The sequence below is a fragment of the Spermophilus citellus genome (genome assembly GCF_964194105.1).
Source record: "Spermophilus citellus genome assembly, chromosome: 5".
NCBI lineage: Eukaryota > Metazoa > Chordata > Mammalia > Rodentia > Sciuridae > Spermophilus > Spermophilus citellus.
Window position 1 is genome coordinate 166,740,290 of NC_138186.1, and position 22,581 is coordinate 166,762,870.

Genomic DNA, 22,581 nt, shown 5'->3' on the forward strand with positions numbered 1-22,581 from the left:
AGATGCGTGCAAACTAAAAGAAATATCTCCCCTTAATGCCTTTATATTTAAGGCTTAATAATTTTAATTTTAATTTTAGGGATAGGTGTATTATGTGAACTGAATATTGTTATAGTTATTACAAAATATTATGTTCACTTATAGGCATGCCCAAGAGAATAGTTAATGCAAAAATTGCTTGCCTTGACTTCAGGCTACAGAAAACAAAAATGAAGCTTGGTGTACAGTGATTATTACAGACCCTGAAAAATTGGACCAAATTAGACAGAGGTATGTTGAGGGGTTTTTTGGTTTGGTTTGGTTTGGTTTTTTAATCTGTTAGTACTGGGGATTGAACACAGGTTCTTGGCGACCACTGAGCCACATTCCCAGCCCTATTTTGTATTTTATTTAAAGACAGGGTCTCACTGAGTTGCTTAGCAACTCACTTTTGCTGAGGCTGGATTTGAACTTGTGATCCTCCTGCCTCAGCCTTCCTCTGCCAGGACTACAGATATGCATCACTGCACCCGGCCCTATATTGAGAGATTTTTTACCTTTGTCAGGGGTGTTTGTAAAACTCCTTTGTGTTGAACCAGGCGACAGTAGACTGGAAAGAATGAGTTTTCTCATAGGACAGAATAGTCATCATTCTGATGGCTATAGAACTGGACTTTTTAAGTATCAGAGTTTTAGAAAACTTAACATTTACCCAAATCAAACTGTTCTACATGAACCTCTAGAAAAAAAATAGGAAATGTGATGATGTTTTAAAAGGGATTTGGGGTGCTATGACTTCTGTGAAAATTGAACTTTTTGTGGAATTTTTGGCTTTATGAATTGATTTGAGATTAAAGGTATAAAAGCCAAGAACCTATTTCCTCAAAGAAGCAGTTCAGACTTTTTGCTACTGTATACTGGATACTATGGACTGCAGATGGTGTTACTCGATTGGCATACAGGAAGAGCTAGTTGTGAAGGTAGTTTGCTCCCAGGGATTTTGCCTGCTTTCTTCCACTTTATCCACACTCATTTTATTATTATTATTATCATTATTTTTAACATGTAGTAACTACATATTTGAGTGCAGTGTGGCTTCACTTTGGGTAATGATCAGACCAGAATAATCATTATCTGTTGCCTCAGACATTTATTTGTATTGGGAACATTCAGAATCCTCTCTGCTAGCTATTTTGAAACATTCAGTTAGTTCTTCCTGTCCCTGCACCCATTCAACTTTTTGCATCTCTCCCCCACACCCTTCCCAGACTTTGATAACTGCTGTTCTATTCTCTACTTCTTCTTGGGAGTGTGTTTTTATTTTTATTTATTTATTTACTTTTTGCTGTTTGGTTACTTTGAAGAAACAACTAACCAAAGACTGCAAGAAATCTTTGCAAAAGCTAGAAATGCTGCCCATCTTCGAAATCTATATGCATGTGTATCCTTTTACTCTTTCCTTCTATCATAGGGGAATTCTCCAGCAGTATGTTTTCCAGAGTCTGTTCCCTTAGAGCCCTCCTTCATTGATTGTTCTTTAACAACTGCATCTTTAAGTCAACTCTTCCTTTGCTGGATTCCACTTGGAGCTCTCCTGTCCTTAAAGCATTTTGCTCATCCACCTGACATAGTTACTCCCTGTCCTTTCTTATCAACCAGGTGCCACAAGAGTGATATAAACATGTTTGCTGGGACTTTACTTTTCGATCCCTTTTTCATCCCTCTTCTCCAGTGTCAGGGCCACTAATAATAACACTAGCATGAAAGTCAGTTGACATCTCCAGCCTCCTTTTTCTTGATCTTTATCAAGCCTTTGGCCAATTCTGTCTTAACATGCCTTTAAAGAGGGGAGGCTTTCCCTCAATCTGGGTTATTCCCAGTCTTTGTCTTCTTGGGCTTACACAGTTTCTGCTATGTATACAACTATAATGTGAGTTCTGAATATAGAGATGGAATTATTTCTTTGGCTTTGTAGCCTTGGTTCTTCAGTATCTGGTACACAGTACTTATTTAGTAGACCGGGTGAGTAGTAGTACTCTATAAAATAATAAACTAGCTAAGTATGGTGGTACATCCTTGTAGTCTGTAGTCTCACTTACCTGAGAGGCAGAGGCAATAAGTATGGTAAGTCTACAGATGAGTAACAGTCGTTTTTGATCATTTAAGTTTTATGTACTGTGCTTGATTGTGCTTTAATACAACTGATAAGTGTCATTAGTTTATAATAATCATCACTACATACGTGTGTCCACTGCATTGTGACAAGATAGCTGCTATAATGCTAGTAGGTGATAAGGATTTTTCAGCTTCATTATAATTTTTTATAGGACCACTGTTGTTTATTTGGCCTATCATTGACCAAAATGAATGCATGATTGACTACTTGAAAAAAATCTTTGAATAATCTCATCTACTCCATGACTTCAATTGTATATTGACTTTGAATCTATATTTCCTTACTAGAGTTGCTTATGATTTATATACTGACTTCCTCTTTGCAGCCTTCCCTGAATAACAGAGACTTTAAACTTACAACATCCCAAACTGTGCTCTTGATTGCCCATACCTCCCATTTACCTGTGCCTGTAGTTTGACTTTCGTTCACGCTGTCGGTCCTCATAAGGGATACTTCTGTATCTCCAGTTACTGTCCCCATGTCTTCAGTCCTTCATCTTTCCACTGCAACTTTCATATGGACATTGGCATCCTTTTGAAAATACAGATTCAAAGGATAGCAGGGTATGGTTCAGAGGTACAGTATTTAGTACTTACCTAACATGCATGAGTCCCTGGGTTCAAGTCCTCACTCCATGTAAAAAGAAGCAGATTTGGTAACACTACTGTTGCTTAGAAACACCAGCATCTTAGCCATATAGACTCTTTAATGTGGCCTGCCAGGTTCATATTCTGGTCCTACTTATTTCTGCAGTTTAACTCTTGATCCCTTTATTAAACATTTGCCCTGAGAAATTGGTAATTCCCGATAAGATTCTTGAAGGCAGGGCCTCCTATTTCTTTCTAACCATACTTGATAGGAACTCAAATTGGAGTTGAGGAGAGCAAAGTGGTTAATTTTAATTTTGCTTCTGGGTAGGAAAGAACAGTTGATATAACTTAGCCTACAGTTATTTCATGGTAAGTATTTTGGAGTTTTTAATTTCGTGGTGCTGGTAATTGAACCCAAGTCTTTGTGCATGCTAAGCAAGCACTGTACCATTGAGCTACACTAATCTTTGTGAAAAGTATTCAATGGAAGTTAAGAGTTGTAGTATTAAAAAACACAGAAAGTAACGAGTTAACGAAAATACTTTCTCTGTAGAGAATCAGATATCACCAAGGAGAGAATTCAGAAGATCCTGGCAACTGGTGCCAACGTTATTCTAACCACTGGTGGAATTGATGATGTGTGTCTGAAGTACTTTGTGGAGGCTGGCGCCATGGCAGTTAGAAGAGTTTTGAAAAAGGATCTTAAGCGTATTGCTAAAGCTTCTGGAGGTACTACAACTGCAAGATCTTGAATAAAAAACCTTGTGTGGATATGCATTCTCTGGCACAAGCCTTACATTGGAGTACTGGCACTGAGCAGCTTCAAAAACACTCAGCACTGTCCACGATAAATATAGAGCTATTTTTCATGAACTGGAAAAGTTCTTTAGTTTGTTGGGAATTCATGAACTGATTTTATTCACTTCAAAATGATATAGTTTCATATTAGTATAAAATATAACTTAATTATCTGATAATTAGCTGTAAACCTTTAATTTGTAATGCATCACTTTTATCGTAAATGTTTCTTTATTTAAGACTTTAATATCATGGGAAACAATATTTAGAGATCTTTTTAACTCCTATAGCAACTATTCTGTCAACCCTGGCCAATTTGGAAGGTAAAGAAACTTTTGAAGCTACAATGTTGGGACAAGCAGAAGAAGTGGTCCAGGAGAGAATTTGTGATGATGAATTGATCTTAATCAAAAAGTAAGAGCTACTTTCCAAATTAAAGCTATGCACATTTCATTGAGTAAAAAATTTCCTTCCCATTTATTTGCTGCTGTAGTCTCTCAGTGATATAAGCAGTTATATGCGTGGGATAAAACAATATTGGGCCATTGTAAATTGAGGTGAAGTTAGTTTCTTCTCTTCTGCATGGTCTAGACAGTGTTTTATATTTTATATATATATATTTTGTTTGTTTTTCGTGTGGTGCTGAGGATTGAACTCACAGCTTTGCACTTGCTAGACAGATGCTCTACCACTGAGCCACAACCCAGCCCTCTTTTTTCACTTTTTACAATGCTGGGGATTGAACCCCAATTCCTTGAGCTTGCTAGACAAATGTGGTAGAGCTATCACAAAGCTACATCCCAGCCCTAGACATTCTTTTTGTACAGTATTCATAAATGTTCTTTTTTAACAGTTTTACTTTTTGTTCTTATTAGTACTAAGGCACGAACATCTGCATCGATTATTTTACGTGGGGCAAATGATTTCATGTGTGATGAGATGGAGCACTCTTTACATGATGCTCTTTGTGTGGTGAAAAGAGTTTTGGAGTCGAAATCTGTCGTTCCTGGTGGGGGTGCTGTAGAAGCAGCCCTTTCCATATACCTTGAAAACTATGCAACCAGCATGGTAAGAGTTGATTTTCAAGAGGGGTATAATTGGCATTTTGTTAACATGCTTTGTCTGGGTTCTTAATCGCTGCTGTGAACCTTAGGATTTTCCTTTTTGAAAAGAACCTAATTATCTTTTCCTTTTAGGGCTCTCAGGAACAGCTTGCAAGATCTCTTCTTGTTATTCCTAATACACTGGCAGTTAATGCTGCCCAAGACTCCATAGATCTGGTTGCAAAGTTAAGAGCTTTTCATAATGAGGCTCAAGTTAATCCAGAACGTAAAAATCTAAAATGGTAAGCATATAGTTTTTCTCCTTTTCACAGTGATCATCATGAGAACATTGTAAGGTATAGGCAATAGTAATCATCTTCTAGGAAGGACCAATGTTTATATTTGGGCTTTCATTGACCAAAATGTTATCATGCAGCACATAACGTGTTTTAGATGTCTGGGAACAGGGTTTCTTCCTTTTTGTATTGCACAGTGCTGTGTTTGTTAAGTGTAACCATAAAGCCAGTATTTCAAGATTAATATTTGAATGGAATATTTGGAATTAACAGGCCACCTAAGCAACCTGTGGGAAATCATTTAATCAGCTATCTCACCTTAATTGTAGGATTGGTCTTGATTTGATCAATGGTAAACCTCGAGACAACAAGCAAGCAGGAGTGTTTGAACCAACTGTAGTTAAAGTGAAGAGCTTGAAATTTGCAACAGAAGCGGCAATTACCATTCTTCGGATTGATGACCTTATTAAATTACACCCAGAAAGTAAAGATGATAAGCATGGAGGTTATGAAGATGCTGTTCCCTCTGGAGCCCTTGATGACTGATCTGAATCTCCCTTTTATTTATAACAATGTTAAATGCAATGTCTTATACCTTGAGTAGTATACATTAAAGTACAGCATGCTATCAACTTCTGTTTTGTGAAGATGGTCTCCATCCTCACTTTGGTCATCACAAACTTTATTAGTTTAAAAAGCTCAGATTGCTTTAAGTAGTGTGGTTAAGTATTTCATCCTCTCTGAACACACATTGCTATTCCCATCCCACCTCCCACACACAGGGCAGCAACACCACGGGTTCCACCAGTTCTCTCCAATGTGTGTAACAGTGTCACAAGAATTCTACAGCCAGATGCTCCAAGAGGATGGCCCAAGGCGATGGCCCCTCCCTCAATGTTGACCTAAGAAGAAAAAGATTTGTCTTAGATCCCTTGATCTCCAGATAGAGGTTAAAATCCCAAATATCTTTGTCCACTTAGTGTCAAAACTTTCAAGCTCAATTTTCATCATGACTGCTTAGAAATAAAATCATAACCTTTGATATGCATTGGTGACAACCTTTTGTTATTTTTTAAAATAGTTTTTAGTTGTTGATGGACCTTTATTTGTGTGTGGTGCTGAGAATCTAACCCAGTGCCTCACGCATGCTAAGCAAGTGCGTTACCACTGAGCCACAACTGCAGTCCCCCTTTGTTATTTTGTAATTAATCTGTCCCAATATCATCCACTGCCAAGCGGACAACCCTAAAAATATCTAATTTCATATTTTCATTGTACTGATTTTTCTTTTTATTTACCTTCTCTGGGTTTAATCCAAGTTCTTTAGCTATTGCAACAGAGACAGCTGCAAAGGGTTCATTAATTTCAAACAGATCAACATCTTCCAGGGACCAGCCTGCCTTTGCAACCTAAAGAAAGATAAATGGGATATAGGTCTGGTTGAAAGGCTTAAAGTTAAACCTTGTTTGTTGACTTATGAAGATAATGTTCCACATTTAAGGATCTCTTAAACTACCACTATGTGGTGTTCCTAGATCAGCCCAATGATTTAGTTCTATCCAAAAGGTTAAGGGTGTGCTGTTTAAAAACATCCCTCAAAAGTTCCAAATTCATAAATATTGAACCAGTAGCATCAGTCATGTCCATGTAAGATGATGGAATAGAAAAGAGCCGAATGCTGCTCTTCATGGTAAGAAACAACTCAAAGCTACCAATAAGGACTTGTGTTTTACAAAGGGAAAGAGCAGATGAAACCTGACAAAACCAAGCACAATCCTGGCATCCCAAGTAGTAGGAAGACTAAGCAGAAATTAGAAGTGAAGTGAACTGAATACAGGAACACAGATTATTGGTCTAAAGAGTTCTTACCTAGAGTGAAGGATGAGATCTAAAGTTACACTTACAGCTTGCTTTATGGCTGGAATAGGTCCTATTCCCATGATGGAAGGTTCCACACCTGCTTGTGACCAAGAAACAATCTCTGCTAAAGGTGAAAGCCCACGATTGTTAGCTTCTGACTTCTTCATGAGAACCACAGCTGCTGCACCATCATTCATTCCTATAAAATGGAAGCGACTTGATTTCCACGATGCTCATTAATTTTACTTAAAAGAATTTCACTTTTCCATTTGAAGACATTAAATTACTTGGCCATCTTGGCAAAGCCATTTGCCACAATTCAGACTTTATAGTGTAGAAAAGCCATTTGGGGCTAGGAATGTGGCTCAGTGGTAGAGCATTTGTGAAACATGCATGGGGCCCTGGGTTTGAGCCCCAACACTAAAAAAAAAGTGAATTGGTATGTTTGACCCTGCATGTTGGCATGTGCCTGTGATTCTAACCATAAGAGGCTGAGGCAGGAGGATCACAACTTAAAGGCCAGCCTGAGCAACTTAGCGAGATCCTGTCAAAAAAAAAAAAAAAATTGTGGATGCAGCTTTGGTAAAGTGCCTTGGTTCAGTTACCATATTGGGAATAAGAGAAAGAATGGAGAGGTTATAGAAGTGGAGTAGTAGAGACTTAGGAAGTCTCTACTGGAATAAATATACTCGGGAATCACAGAAGGGTACTAGGAATTTCTGTATTAGAAAAGCATAAAGGCAGCTGTATATCTTTTTTTCCTTTTTTTTTTTTAAGAGAGAATTTTTAATATTCTTTAGTTTTCGGCAGACACAACGTCTTTGTATGTGGTGCTGAGGATCGAACCCAGGCCACAAGCATGCCAGGCGAGCGCGCTACCGCTTGGGCCACTCCCCAGCCTTATACTGTATTTTCTATGTCTAGTTGGACTACCAAGAAATCAAATTCAATATAGGCTAATGATCAAATAGAATTCTTCCTTAAACTAAAATGAATTTTAAGAACCATTTTGTGTATAAAAAGGTATTCACTTCACTTGTTAGACCTTGCAGAAAATAGATCTCCCCAGATACCCATCAAAAATTGAACCTGAAGCATTAGCTGGGGTGATGGTTCCTGTTCCATCCGTAACAAAGTAGGGCTTTAGCTTGGATACGGCTTCAAGGTTAGTCCCATGGCGAGGAAACTCGTCTGTTTTAACTTCAGTGAGACCTACAAGAAGAGAAGCCAAGATTTAGATTGTCCTGGGAATGATAGGTTTCCCAGAAATGAGGATTCATATTTGGCAGAAAGATTGTTAATATATACCCACTCATTCCAGTAGAAGAAAAGTACAATTACTATATGTTCCAACCTTTCCTGAGGGAGATGTCAAAGCAAAAGGTGCTAGAGTTTGCATCATAGCACTTTTGGCTGGTTAAAACTGAGTGAATCAGGATGTCTTACAGCCAATCTCAAGATTGCCTGGAGGTGAGATGTCAGTTATCAATGAAGGAACTTGATTGCAGCATTCTGTGTTAGACAATGACATGTGACCATTCTCTAGAAGATCCATTCTCTAGAATATGAGTCCCACACAGAAGCAACAGGAATTAATGGATGTTGACTTCTGAGGTTTAGTTTAGCTTATATGGGAAATAGGTCAGCTGTTGCCCCTTAATAATCACAAGCCAATGGCTGATAACAGTTTTCTATGTTACCATGTCCCATAAATACAGCATCTCCTCTCCCCTACATTCAGATATAACCAGGATAATATCATTGCAATCTGAAAAACCTAAGATAAAAATGTATAAAAATTCCTATATATGATTCTTACTATAAATAGGTCAAGGTTTAAATTATGATTTTTATTACCCACCTTTTCTAGAAGATACAAATACTGGTACAATCTCTTTATCAAAATGGCCAGCTTTCTGTGCATTCTCCGTCCTGTTCTGGGACAGAACTGCGAGCTTGTCCTGATCTTCTCGACTCACTTGCCATTTTTTGGCTACATTTTCAGCTGTGGAAAAACAAAGTAAAACCCAATATTTTCATAAACTGGCTTTTGGTAGTTCAAGCTGTCCACACTTAAAGCAGTGCTGACCACACCTACTAGCAGGCTTCCTAGTGGGCTGAGGTGCAATGCTGGGCGCTGTCTGCAATGCCCTGTCCTGGCAGCGATCTGAAAATGCTGCAATGACTCAGGCCACTTTTGCCCCATTTGCTTTAACATTCTCTTTCCAAACCATCTGAGTAAAAGCTGGAGATACACTGTCCTTTCACCCCTGAATTTTAATTTCAGTGTACATGTCCCAAAAACAAGGCCTTTTTTTTTTTTTTTTAACATAACCACAGTTATAAAAATCAGAAAATTTAATACTACTGTCTAATTCTTGGTCCCTATTCAAATTTAACCTATCATCCTACTAGTCAATAGGAAGATATTTTCTTCTTCAGTACAGAATCCAATGCAGGAGTATATATTACATCATTTAACTATTCATCTCTAGTATCCTTTAATCTGGAACATTCTTTAGACTACCTTTGTGTTTCATAAACTTGCTCTTCCAGCTCTGAGATTCTTCAGCATGGTCTGCTCTATGAAAAGGACTTTGAACTACACATTTTCTTTTTCCTCTTTAACTGGAAATTTGAACCCAGGGCCTTGTGCATGTTAAATTTGAGGAGCACGGGCCAGCTATTTTATCAAATGTCCTCAATTTGGGCTGTCTCATGTTTCCTCAAGCTTCTATGTGACAATTTTGCTTAAAGGCAGAATACCACCAAATGATGGCATGATCTTTCTGGAATCTTGTCAGGGCATGATCTTTCAGGAATCTTGTCAGGACATGAAAGTAATCAATGTATCCCAGATGACGTCAGATTTGGTCCCTGGTTACAGTGGTATCTGCCAGGTTTCTAACTCTACAGGTACTATTTTTCCATTTATAACTAATCAGTAAGTTATGGGAAGTTGTTCTAAGTCTAGGAAAATATCTTCTTATTAAACTTCTTCATTAGTTTTAGCTTTCATTCATGATTTCTAATGCCAACATTCTTTTGATATGGACTAACTGGTTTTATATCAAAAAGAAGAGTTTGCCTTTACAGACACTACTGAAATTAAAGCCTCAACCCCAGTACAATAATAGTGGATGATCTCAACACACCTCTCCCATCAGTATATTACTCATCCAAACATAAATGCAGTCAAGATTCTTTGGACCTAAAAAATTTAAATCAAATGGACTTAACAGACATCTATAGAACATTTCATTTGACATCAGCTTAATATACTTTCTTCTTAGCTGCTCATGGAAACATCCAAAATAGAACATATTTGAGGCCACAAAGCAACTCAGCATATACACAGACACACAGAAAAAGATACAAGTCCATGCATCTTATCTGATCAAAATAAAATGAAATTAGGAAAAAAAAACTAGAAAAACTATTTTAACACATGGAGATTTAACAACACACTTATGAATGATGAATAAGTAAGTGATAGAAGAAATTGGGAGAAATTTAAAAATTCTTAGAATCCAATGAGAATTGTGATATAACATACCAGAACCTCTGGGACACTATTAGAACAGTTCTAAGAAGAAAGATAGCTGAGTGTCACGTCACATAAGAAAATCAGAGAGGGGGCTGAGGATGTGGCTCAAGCGGTAGCGCACTCGCCTGGCATGTGTGCGGCCCGGTTTCGATCCTCAGCACCACATACCAAAGATGTTGTGTCCGCCAAGAACTAAAAAATAAATATTAAAAAAAAAATTCTCTCTCTCTCTCTCTCTCTCTCCTCTCTCACTCTCTCTTTAAAAAAAAAAAAAAGAAAGAAAAAGAAAATCGGAGAAAACCCAAATAAATCTAATGATGCATTTGACTTGAGGGTCTTGAAAAAGAACAAACCAATTCCAAAACCAATAGATGGAAGGAAATAATTATCAGAGTCAAAAATCAATGAAATTGAGAAAAACATATAAAAAGGAACAATGAACAAAGAATTTTTTTTTTTAAAGATAAACAAGATTGATTAGCCCATAGCCTAACAAAAGAAAAAGACCCAAATTAATACGATTAGAGATGAAAAAGGAGAAATCACCACAGACATCACAGAAATTCAAAGGATATTAGGGATTATTTTGAAAACTCCAATAAATTGGAAACCAAGAAGAAATGGATACATTTCTAGATATATATGACCTACTAAAGTTGAATTAAGAGAACAAAAACACCTGAGCAGACCAATAACAAGTAAATGAACATCTAGGAATAACCTAACCAAGGAGATGAAAGACCTCTACAATGAATATTAGAAATTGGAGACAACCCAAGAAAATGGAAAGACCCTCCATGTTCATGGATAATTAATATTGTTAAAATGGCCATTTTGCCAAAATCGATATACAGATTCAATGTAATCTCCATCAAAATACCAATGACATTCTTCACAGAACTAGATAAAGCAGTCCTAAGATTCATTTGAAAGAATAAAAGACTCAGAATAGCCAAAGCAATTTTTTAAAAATATTTTCTTAGTTGGACACAATACCTTTATTTTACTTATTTATCTTTATGGAACCCAATACCCCGCATGTGCTAGGTGAGTGCTCTACTGCTGAGCCACAACCCCAGCCCTAGCCAAAGCAATTCTAAGTAAAAAAAAAAAAGAAAAAAAAATTCTGGAAACATCACAATACCTGACCTCAAATTATACTATAGAGCTATAGTAACAAAAACTGTAAGTGCTGGCATAAAACAGATAATTAACCAACGGTACAGAATAGAAGACAGAGACAAACCCACTCAGATACAGTCATCTGACCCTTGACAAAGGTGCTGAAAACACTAGAGGAAAAAAAACAGCCTTTTTAACAAATGGTGTTATTCATATGTAGAATAATGAGATTAGCTCTACCCTGGATCAAAGACCTAGGAATAAGATCAGAAACTGCAACTTCTAGAAGAAAATGTGGGGTCAACATTCTAACATATAGGTGCAAGCAATAACTTGGTCAATAAGACTCTAAAAGCTCAGGAAATAATGCCAAAAATTAATATATGGATGGCATCAAATTAAAAGCTTCTGCACACAAAAAAAGAAAGAAAAACACCAACAATATGAAGAGAACCTATAGAATGGGAGAGAACCTTTGCTACTCTTCTGACAAAGGATTAATATACAGAATATTTAAAGAACTAAAAAAAACTTAACACCAAAAAACCAAATAACCCAATTAATAAATGGGCAAATGAACTAAACTGACTAAACTGACAGTTCTCAAAAGAAGAAATACAAATAAATGGTCAACCAATACATGCAAATGTTCAACAAAGTTAGCAATTGGGAAAATGAAATCAAAACTACATTGAGATTTAGATTTCATCAACACCAGTCACAATGGCAGTCATCGGGAATACAAACAATAATAAATGCTTGAGAGTATGTGGAGAAAAACGAACACCTTTACACTGGTGGTGGGATTGTAAATCAGTACCACCACTTGGAAATCACTGCAGAGATTCCTCAGAAGACTAGAAATGGAACCATGTGACACAGCTATACCACTTCTCAGTATTTATCCTGAAGAATTAAAGTCGTCATACTATAGCATACACACATACCCATGCTGATGGTAGCAAAATTCACAATAGCTAGCCCAACTAGGGAAACAGCCTAGGTGTCTGTCAATGGATGACTGGATAAAGAAAATGCGGTACATACACACAATACAGTTTTATTCACCCACACAGAAGAATGAAATTATATCATTTATAGGAAAATAAATAAACTGGAGAACACTATGTTAAGTGAAATAAGCCAAATTCTGAAAGTCAAGGGTCGTATGCCTTCTCTCACATGCAAAAGTGGAGAGGAAAAAGGAAAAGGTGGTAGGGTATGGAATCTCATGAAAGTCAAAGGGAGATCAGGAGAGTAAAGAAAAGAGCCAGGGGGAGGCAGGAGGGGAGAACCACTGGGGAATGATATTGGCCAAATAATATTGTCATGTTGTCATGTGCATGTAGGAACATGTAACAATGAATTCCACCATTACATACAACTATAGTACCCCAATAAAAAATATGGAGATGGGTGCAGTGGCACACACCTATAATCCCACCAACTCAGGAGACTGACGTAGGAGAATCACAGATTCAAAGCCAGCCTCAAAAACTTAGCAAGGCCCTCTCACCATAAAATCTTTTAAAAGGGCTGGGATGTATCTCAGTGGCAAAGTGTCCTTGCATTCAATTCCTATCACAAAAAAAAAAAGCATGAGTTATTTTGATTTAACAATTGCATTATCAATAAACATAAAACCAGGGGCCTTCTAGATAGCTGGCTAATATGTAACGTGGAGTGCAAAAAAATAGTTAAGTACCAGTGCCGCAGTCTGGCAGGGCACAAAATGACCGAGCCTCCACGAGGCTACAACCTTTGGACAAATAGCTTAAGTAAATAAGTGACCTGGAGACGGCACAATAAGCCAGCTTCAGAGAAGGAATTCAGTGCCTTCCCAACCTCTCAGAAGCTACAGCCAGAAGCCATCTTGAGAAAGATCCTGTTATATGCAACTATACTGCTGTAGGGGTACAAAAGCTGGCATAAACACAATCTCCAGGGCTGGGGATGTGGCTCAAGCAGAAATGCGCTCACCTGGCATGCGTGGGGCGCTGGGTTCGATCCTCAGCACCACATAAAAATAAAATAAAGATGTGGTGTCCACCAAAAACTGAACAAACAAACAAACAAACAAAAACCCCTATAATCTCCAGTAACACCCCGCTATGTTGACAGGAAATGCAGTCACATGAGACACTCCTGGTTTGGGGCAGTGTCGCCAACACAAACTTGCCCAGAGCTTTACCCTGCTGAGAGCACTCTGGAATCAGTGGTTCCAGTGAACCTGGCTTCTGTGATGGGGAGCAATACCAGTTGGTCTGGTTTTTGCAGGGCCCAGGTCTGAAGGCACTGGGATTGAGGATAGCAGATCACCTGGTTCCCGGGATCCTCAATCAGCCCAGAACTCAGTGATTCAATTGCCACTCCCACTTTGGGGGCTCTGGCATTTGCCACAATTCTGGGTCACAGACTAAAAACCTCCAGAGCAAATATACTCCTGGGACAGGTGGCTTTCCACCCAAACTTGGTGAGAAGTTCTTGACTGCCACAGCCCAGCATTTGCCAGGCCCTGGATGTGCAGGCTAAACCCTCTGAAGAGAATATACCTCTGGCACAGCCGACGTCTGCATTAACTCACTGGGCAAGAAAGATCTGACACAACCTGCATGCACCCCAACTGGTTTGAGAGCTGAGGAAATTCCAGCAAACTACAGCCCCCATCCCCGACCCTCACCCAGTACTTGATGGATTCCAACCCTAGGAGACCCAGGGAAATGACGGGCACAGCTAATGACCAGCGGCCCTCACTCGCATTTCCTGAGCACCTTGGCCAGGAGGAATTATTGACTCCTGTTATTTTTTTGTCATTGTTACTTTTTATTATTTATTTTCTTTTAGTCTGTTACTTTATTTCATTTTAAATTTTTAAGTGCCTTTCTCGTTTTTTTTCCTTTTTATTTCTATTTGTATCATTATCTTTCTCTTCCTTCTCCTTTTTATTTTTTTATGTAAGTATTCTCCCCTTGGTGTTTTGTCTGTTTTCGTTTTGCTTTATTCTCTCTCTTTTTCTTCCAGTGCTGAAATTGGGCTCAAGGCCTCATGCACACTAGGACAGACGCTCAGCCTCTGAGCTACAACAGAAGCCCGCTCAAATCCTGGCAGAAAGTTCTACTTAAAGAAGAGGGACATGAGCCCTAAGCTGTGAACCTGTCCCCATGCTGGCTCCCAGGCAGAAACCTCCACAGTGGTGCAGAGAGAAGACGCACAACAGTGGCTGACATCGCATCTAAGTGGGTCCTCTACATCAACCACAGCCATACCTGACCCACTGTACACGGCTGGTAGGACGGAAAGCGATTCCCACAGAGGAGCCGTGAATCCAGCTGCTGCCCTTCCTGGTGAAGCACCCAGATCTGCACTAGTCTCCAGTAAAGACAACAAGAGCTTTAGGGCCAGGTGCTGTAGCGCACACCTGTATCCCAGAGGCCCTAAACAACTCAGTGAGACCCTATCTCTACATAAAATATTAAAAAACGGGCTAGGGATGGCTCAGTGGTTAAGTGTCCCTGGGTCCAATCCCCGGTACCAGAAAAAGAGCTTCAGGTGCTTCAACACAACGGAAGCAGCCAGCATCATCATCATTTATAACAGACCTACTATGAATAGCATCTGGAAATCTCCAGCTCCTGATAGGACTGCCACTCTCATGGTAGAAGTGGCCACAGAGGCACATCCCACATATTATGCTGCCCACACCACTCTGAAGCACCAGAGTGTCTCTTGGTATCGCCCACTCTGAAACACTACACTCTGTGCAAACCCACAAATCACAACTAAAGAAGCTACAGGGAGATTACACACTATGGAGTCCAGTTGAAAATAAACTCAACACATACAACAAACCAATATCCCATGTTTCGCTAGCAGAAGAAAGCCTCATACTAAGAAGGACACCACATAAAAGTGGAAGAGAGATTAATCCCAACAGATTTGCAAATCTCAACACAGAAATACAAGAAATAGAAGGAAAAAAAAAGGTAATGTCACCTAAAGTTCATAACTCCATAATAACCGATTTCAGAAATCTTAAAGTGGATGAAATACTAAACAAGGAATTCAAAAGAATGATTTTTTTAAGCACTCAAACAGTTGAATGAATTGAAGAAAACAATGCAGAATGTGAATGAGCAGTTCAAAAATATAGATTTTGAAAAAGAACCAAAGAGAAATCTTTGAAAAGAAATGAAAAATTCATTTGAAAGCCTCAAGAACAGTGGATTAAACAAAAGAAAGTATTGAAGCTTGAAGACAGATGACCTAAAAGTGGAGGAGGGACTAAACGGGACTCTTAGGGGTTAGGAGGAGGTTCAAGCAGCAGCAGCAAAAGCTACACCAGCAGCATTCCAGCAAGTGGTTTTCCAGGGGACACTCTCAGGAGTGCTGCCCTGTGACGTTTCCTACTTTGTTCTTGATTATTCTCTTCACTTTCTTTGCCTTCGTGTATTAAAATAATCAAAATCTGTCATCTTGGCTTTCTTTTCTCTAGCTTCAGTCTTCTTGGCCCACTTTGTGGCCACACATTTTGTACTGATATCTGCCTTCTGCCAGGCCTGTGGGACATACTGCTGGAGGACACTGTGTGGTAACTTAAGGATGGAGTCAGTTAGCCGCAGGCATTTGGGAGGCACGGCCTACTTCCTTGCCTGAATACACTCCATCCTCCAAAGCCCTGTTCTGAACACTGGCATCTACAACTGTGACCACTTTCTGGCATGAGGCCCAAAGGAAATGTAGGCTAGCCAGCCGATCACCATAAAGTACTGAACACCATATACTTATCAGGGTCCTCTGGGTGCCATTCCACACTCAGCTTGCCAGTTAAGACAAAGGTCAAGTAGGCTGGCTGCTGGATCTGGAGGTTGACTTGTTTCAACCTTTTTAAAGTTAGTGTATTCTCAGCTACCTCTGCCTTACCTGTGATACCCATATGATAGTTGTGAAATGCATCTGTCAGACCATCGCAGAGTATACTGTCAGCCAGCGGCATCTCCCCCATTTTTACTCCTGTTCTCAAGTGAGCCAAATGAGGAGCCTGGAAACAAGAAATAAAAGTGGATTTAAGCCAGAAACAGTGGCACATGCCTGTAATCCCAGCTACTCAGGAGGCCGAGGCAAAGGGATCACAAATTCAAGCAGTCTGGGCAACTTAGCAAAACCCTATCTCAAAATAAAAGCAAAGAAAAAAAGAGGCGTGCCGGGGCTGTAGCTCAGCACAAAATGCTCCCAGGTTCAATCCCTGGTCCAAAAAAAAGGGAATGACTACTCTCCCACCTACCCACTACCACGGCTCCCTCAACCCTGTCCATTTGGTGTCTTATTTCCTTAAGAATCCCATTTGTAGCCAGGTATAGTGATGCATACCTGTAATCCCAGCTACTCAAGAGGCTGAGGCAGGAGGAATCAAAGTTCAAGGCCAGAATGCACAATTTAATAAGATCAAAATAAAATTAAAAGAAGTTGAGGATATAGCTCAGCGGTAGAGGGCTTGAGTTCAACTCCCAGTACCACCACCCCCTCAAAAAAAAGAAGCAGAATCCCATTATTCTTTCCAGAGAGGGAACTAATTATCTGTAAATTGAAGCAATCACCTAAGGACTTCCGTAATGCTAACAATGTGTTACTTATTTTGACAGGAGACATAATATATACAATGAGAATAAGTAGGTTGACTAATAAGAGGGATTTCTGGGTAGAAATTTCTTAACTTCCACCAACTCACTGGCACCTGTAACCGAATGGAAAGAGTAATGGGCTTGGATCCAAAGGACTTGTATTTAGCCAGGCAGAGTGGCACATGCCCAAGTTCCAGCACTCAGGAAGCTGATTCAAAAGGAGCTCAGGATTTTGAGATCTGCCTGGAAAACATAGCAAGACCTCTTCTCAAGCTGGGCACAGTGGCACTTGACTGTAATTCCAGTGGCTCGGGAGGCTGAGGTGGGAGGATCGAGAGTTCAAAGTAAGCCTCAGGAATGGTGAGGCGTCAAGCAACTCAGGGCTGGGGATGTGGCTCAGTGGTCAAGTGTCCCCGAGTTCAATCCCTGGTACCAAAAAACAAAAAACACCCATCTCAAAGAAACAAAACAAAAGCTGTGCTTAAATGCTGACTCTGGGCATCAATTTTCTTCCCCGTAAATTGGGAATAATATCATCAATCCTACTGGGCTTTTGTGACGATATGTACAAAAGCACTTAAGAAAGTATATCATAGGATCCCATCAAAACCACCGATCATTTTTGCTACCTTCATTCTGCCTCTTTCTGACTCTCTGCAATAGCTGAGAACTGGCCTCTGACTAGTGGATTCCCAGATCAGACCTGAGCCGCCTCAGGGGATATCCTTTGTCTTTTCACCTCTGTGCCAATTAGAGGATGTGACTTAGTGAGACAATTCCCACCTGGCAAACCTACTGGAGAAGAGCACCGCTTTGCAGTTCTCTTTTCCACATTGTTTACCTCCAAAAGGTCAACAAAGTCTGGTCCCTGGGTTTCTCCTTGGCATATGCAGGAAGATAAAAGTTAACATCTAGGGGCTGGGGATGTGGCTCAAGTGGTAGCGCGCTCGCCTAGCATGCATGAGGCACTGGGTTCGATTCTCAGCACCACGTAAAAATAAAATAAAGATATTGTGTCCACCTAAAACTAAAAAATAAATGTTAAAAAAAATTTAACATCTAAATTTGACTTTCTTCAAAATGGAAAGAAATTTAAAACCAAGGACAAAACTAACATTATGAGTTTGATTCAGAAAATACTGTATGCTTCAGTAACAATACTTTGGAAAAAATGGGTTCTGTTCCAGTTGAGAGGTTTTTTTTCAAATGGAATTTCCCTTCCAATTTGAAGACTAATACACACTTAGGTAGGGTCAAGGTTGAGTCCAATTTTTGTTGACTTACTATCGATTCCAGTTCTGATAGGCATCAGCTTATTCAGCAATGGTATGGGCACAAGTTTATCAGTGAGAGGTCACTGAGAGGCATTTTTTCAAAGGACTTACCTTGCTCATACTTTCCATGCCTCCTGCAACCACAATGCTGGAGTCACCAACCCCTATAGACTGGGCTGCAAGACACACAGCTTTTAGGCCTGACCCACAGATCATTTGGCAGCTCCACGCTGGAACAGGGTATGGAATCCCTGCACCCATACTGGCTTGTCTAGCAGGATTTTGCCCACAACCTGGAAGAAGAACAGAAGACTCTACACAATCAAGGAGAAAGATAAAATATCAGGGTGCAACTACATGTAAAATTGCCAACTATGCCACCTGCCACTTTTGAAAGCCCACTGCTAAGTTGCACTGAAAGCACAAAGGCCTATAAGTCTCCATGAGTCAGTCTAGCCCTTGAATATAGATTGCCTTGTGCTGCTCTTCAGCTATTTAACAGATAGAAGCTTTCTCCTCCACAAAGAAATTCTTAATACCTTAAAAAGACAAAACCCTAAATTTAGGAAATGATTACTGAACATAACAGTGCTAGCATTTAATAGAATGAAAATGAGGATTCCTATCTGACACAGTGCTTATCCCTAACTGTTTGATTAGTGCCTGGCACACAGTAGGTGCTCATTGAATATTTATTACATGATTGTGGAAGATACCTGGTTTAAGAAGTATGGTGGATCTGTGTCCGTGTGCTACCTCCACTTCAAACTGTGACCTTGGGAAGTTACTTGACCTCTCAAAGTCTCATTTACTCATTTGTAAAATGCAGATACTAGGATTCAAGACATTTATTAAAAGGATTAAGTGAGGCAAAAGGGAAACACATAGCATAGAGTTTACAGGCCCCGCACTTAGTAGGCCCTCAATAAACAAAGCTGGGTTTTTTTGTTTTAGGTTTTTTTGTTTTGTTTTGTTTTACCAGGGATTGAACCCAAGGGCACTCAACCGCTGAGCCACATTTCAAATTTTTTATTTTATTTTATTTTTTTTAAATTATTTTATTGTTGGTTGTTCAAAACATTACATAGTTCTTAATCAAATTTTTTATTTTGAGACAGGGTCTCATTAAGTTGCTTAGAGCCTCTCTAAGTTGCTGAGGCTGTCTTTCAACTTGTGATCCTCCCAGCCACTGGGATTACAGGCATGCACCACCATGCCCAAGTTCACAACCATATATTTTTTTTAATTTTTAAAATTATTTAATTACATTTTTAGTTGTAAATGGACACAATACCTTTATTTTATTTATTTATGTGCTGCTGAGGTTTGAACCCAGTGTCTTACACATGCTAGGCAAGTGTTCTACCACTGAGCCACAGCCCCAACCCCCACAACCGTTTATTTTTATCATAATTATGTAAGATATACTATAGAAGTCAGTGAAACAGCTGGGTAGGTATCAGTCACACAACTATAATCCCAGCAGCTTGGGAGGCTGAGACAAGAGGATTGTGAGTTCAAAGCCAGCCTCAGCAAAAAGCAAAGCACTGAGCAACTCAGTGAGACCCTGTCTCTAAATAAAATACAAAAAGAAAATAGGGCTGGGATGTGGCACAGTGCTCAAGTGGCCCTGAGTTCAATCCCTGGTATCAAAAAAAAAAAAAAAAAAAAAAAAAAAGAAGTCAATGAAACATGGAAGGAGGTATGAGAGAAACCAGTAGTGAAGCACCCTATGAAAAATGAAAAAATCTGAATTACAGGTCTGGGAAAACAGGAAGGAGGAAGGGGCCAGAACACAATCAGGCTGAGGTTGTTACAGTCATACTTTAAAGTCTTGGAGAGTCATGATAAAGTGTCACAATTCATACAAATCTTTTAAGGTTCATAAGGAGAAGCTGAGCAGAATTAGGAAGAGGAACTGCAAATATACGTTGAGTATGTCTGTTCTGAAGATACAAAATCCTCCAAAATGTAAAACTTTTTGAGTGCTGACATGTCATAATATTCCACACAAGATCTAATGTGACAGGTCAAAGTTAAAAGTCAGGTTCCCAAGGGGGAAAAACAAAAAAAAAACACCTTCCAGGCTCTTTAGCTGTGACACAAACTTTTCATGAACCAATTAAAAATATTATATAAAATTACCTTCAGGCTGTGTGTATAAGGCATATATGAAACATAAATGAATTTCAGGTTCAGACTTGAGTCCCAGCCTCAACATATCTCAGTATGTATAAGCAAATATTTCAAAATTTGAAAAAAAAAAAACAAAAAACAAATTGAAAACACTTCTGGTCCCAAGCATTTTGAGTAAGGGATATTCTACCTGTACACAGATAAATGCATCAGGTCTCAGACAGGGTAGGGGCAGAAGTTAGTTTTGGGTATTATGAATTATTACTACAATTAATTAGAATTTATACTATTGAGTGAATATGAACTAATATTTTTGTTTGTTTTGGTGCGGGAAAGTGAACCCATTACCACATACATGGTAACCATGCACTCTACCACTAAGCTACACTCCTAGATCCCCAAAATGAGTATTAATATCAAATTAGGTATGGTCACTGATCACTGATTTATAAACCCAGCAGGAACTGGAAGTACGATGGGGGCATTCTCAGGACTCCTCTTCCTCCAGACAGTGACAAGCACAGTGCAGGCACATAGGAGGAATGTAATACATTTTCACTGATGTGTGGAGGACAATGCATTTCTTCTATGTATCAGGCTGGCCCTGCTTCTAAGGAATGGAAAGGCAGTGTAGGTTAGTGATGTAGGAACATGCAAGAAAAGCATGTAAAGAAGCCGAATCCTGAGCTGAAGAAGTTGCAAGGCTGGGAGAAGGAAGATAGGATAAATCCTAGCAGGGGGAATTTGGGGCAAATGTATGGAGGCACTTGTGTGTGGTGTTGTGTGCCCGGGGTCGGGGGACGGGGCTGTTTCTAATAAGCCCATCCTTTCCTGAGGTCACTCAGGAGTTACCTGCTGCCAAAACATGTCCCAATATAACCTCGGAAACCTCTTCCGGAGCCACTGAGGCCCTTTTCAGGACTTCTTTGATGACAGCCGAGCCCAGGTCCTGGACAGGCACAGTAGATAAGGCACCATTGAATGAGCCTACAAAGAATTGTGGAGAGAGCAGAGATCTGAACCCTGGGCGCGCTGCAGAAGCCCACCACGCGCTTCGGGACTCCAGGAGCCTGAGCCAGGGCGATGGGCGCCATCTAGAAAGGCCACGGAAGGTGTGGATGCGGCCCCACGCTGCCCAAACGAAAGCAGCCGGCGCTCGGGCGGGCCAAGGGTTCTGCCGCACTAAGGAGGTGGAGGCAACCACAGCTGAAGGTCGCTTTACCAGACCCGCTCCGCCCAGTGCCTGGGCTCAGACCACCAGTGGTTCAGCCCCAGCGACCACAGCTGACAGGTGGCGTGTCCCGGAGCTGGCCAATCAGGGGTCTCTCAAGAAGGCGCCTCCCTGTGCCAGCCAATAGGAGGGCGTGGCAGCACAGTGGCTCTACCACGAGGAGCCAATTCGAGGATGAGGGGCGGAGCGAGCGCCGCAGGCGGGCAGGGGGCGGGCCGCAGGCCCGGGCTAGGGAGGCGCAGGGCGCTGGAGCCCTCCGGCAGTACTGGGGGTCGCGGGCGGACTATGACCCCTCCTGGCCACCCTTTTCCCACACCACACAGGCCCGACCCTCGGCGCGACTACTGAAGCGCAGGGGGCCCGGACCCCGCGCCTACCCGCCAGTCACTCACCTATGACAGTCCGCGCCGCCGAGACGATGACCACGGGGTCTGGGCCTGCATTCATCTTGCCACGACCACCTCTGCCCAGCGCCGCCTGTGAGTGCGGTAAAGCTCTTCCCGGCGGCTTTCAGGCCGTGCCTGGGGGCGGAGCCTAAGGCAGCTCCGCCCCCGCCGCCTCCGCGTGGTCCGCTCTGCGCAGGCGCGAGCCCGGGCGTCCGGGTGGCTGCAGAACGCGCGGTGTGGTCGGGGCCGCGCTTTCAGGAGATGGGCACCGAGACCAGGCGAGGCGTTGGGGGACCGGGGCCAGGGCGCGGGGTCCGGGTCTGCGGATGCGCACGGACACACGTTGAATCTTTATGTGGACCTCCGAGGGTTTTCCAGAACTAGAGAATGGAGTTAACAAAAGAATATCTGTCGTCAGCCCAAGACTTAATCCCAAATCCTGCCACCCGTAGGACTGGGGACAGCTCCTGGGTATCCTTTTGCCCCCAGTGTCTTCCAAAGTTCCTCCACATTTTGCCTGGTCGC

The 22,581-nt window shown here is 40.8% G+C and overlaps 1 protein-coding gene and 1 pseudogene across 2 annotated transcripts in view; one reads left to right on the forward strand and one right to left on the reverse strand.

Moving 5' to 3' along the window:
• LOC308649909 (T-complex protein 1 subunit alpha-like) overlaps nucleotides 1–5,514 on the forward strand; it is a 50,701-nt pseudogene extending 45,187 nt beyond the window's left edge. The window contains exons 5-10 of the transcript XR_014024433.1: nucleotides 145–270; nucleotides 3,299–3,474; nucleotides 3,834–3,957; nucleotides 4,419–4,611; nucleotides 4,740–4,888; nucleotides 5,212–5,514. The product of XR_014024433.1 is annotated as a T-complex protein 1 subunit alpha-like (transcript). The remainder of the gene's footprint in view (nucleotides 1–144; nucleotides 271–3,298; nucleotides 3,475–3,833; nucleotides 3,958–4,418; nucleotides 4,612–4,739; nucleotides 4,889–5,211) is intronic.
• Nucleotides 5,515–5,608: 94 nt separating this feature from the next.
• LOC308649908 (acetyl-CoA acetyltransferase, cytosolic-like) lies at nucleotides 5,609–22,201 on the reverse strand. Its single transcript, XM_081295804.1, has 9 exons — nucleotides 22,063–22,201; nucleotides 21,292–21,426; nucleotides 18,415–18,596; nucleotides 16,332–16,449; nucleotides 8,604–8,747; nucleotides 7,832–7,954; nucleotides 6,787–6,941; nucleotides 6,181–6,291; nucleotides 5,609–5,784 (listed from the first exon to the last, which is right to left on the reverse strand). The coding sequence occupies exons 1-9, from the start codon at nucleotides 22,115–22,117 to the stop codon at nucleotides 5,614–5,616; spliced, it is 1,194 nt and encodes a 397-aa protein (XP_081151930.1). The 5' UTR covers nucleotides 22,118–22,201; the 3' UTR covers nucleotides 5,609–5,613.
• Between the last annotated feature and the right edge of the window lie 380 nt (nucleotides 22,202–22,581).

Coding starts and splice junctions, on each gene's coding strand:
- LOC308649908 (XM_081295804.1), bottom strand. CDS start 22,117: ATGAATGCAGGCCCAGACCCCGTGGTCATCGTCTCGGCGGCGCGGACT. Junction 6,292..6,786: donor TTCCAGCCATAAAGCAAGCT/GTAAGTGTAACT, acceptor ATCTTTCTTTAG/GTTGCAAAGGCAGGCTGGTC. Junction 5,785..6,180: donor TTGGATTAAACCCAGAGAAG/GTAAATAAAAAG, acceptor TTTTCTTCTTAG/GTCAACATTGAGGGAGGGGC.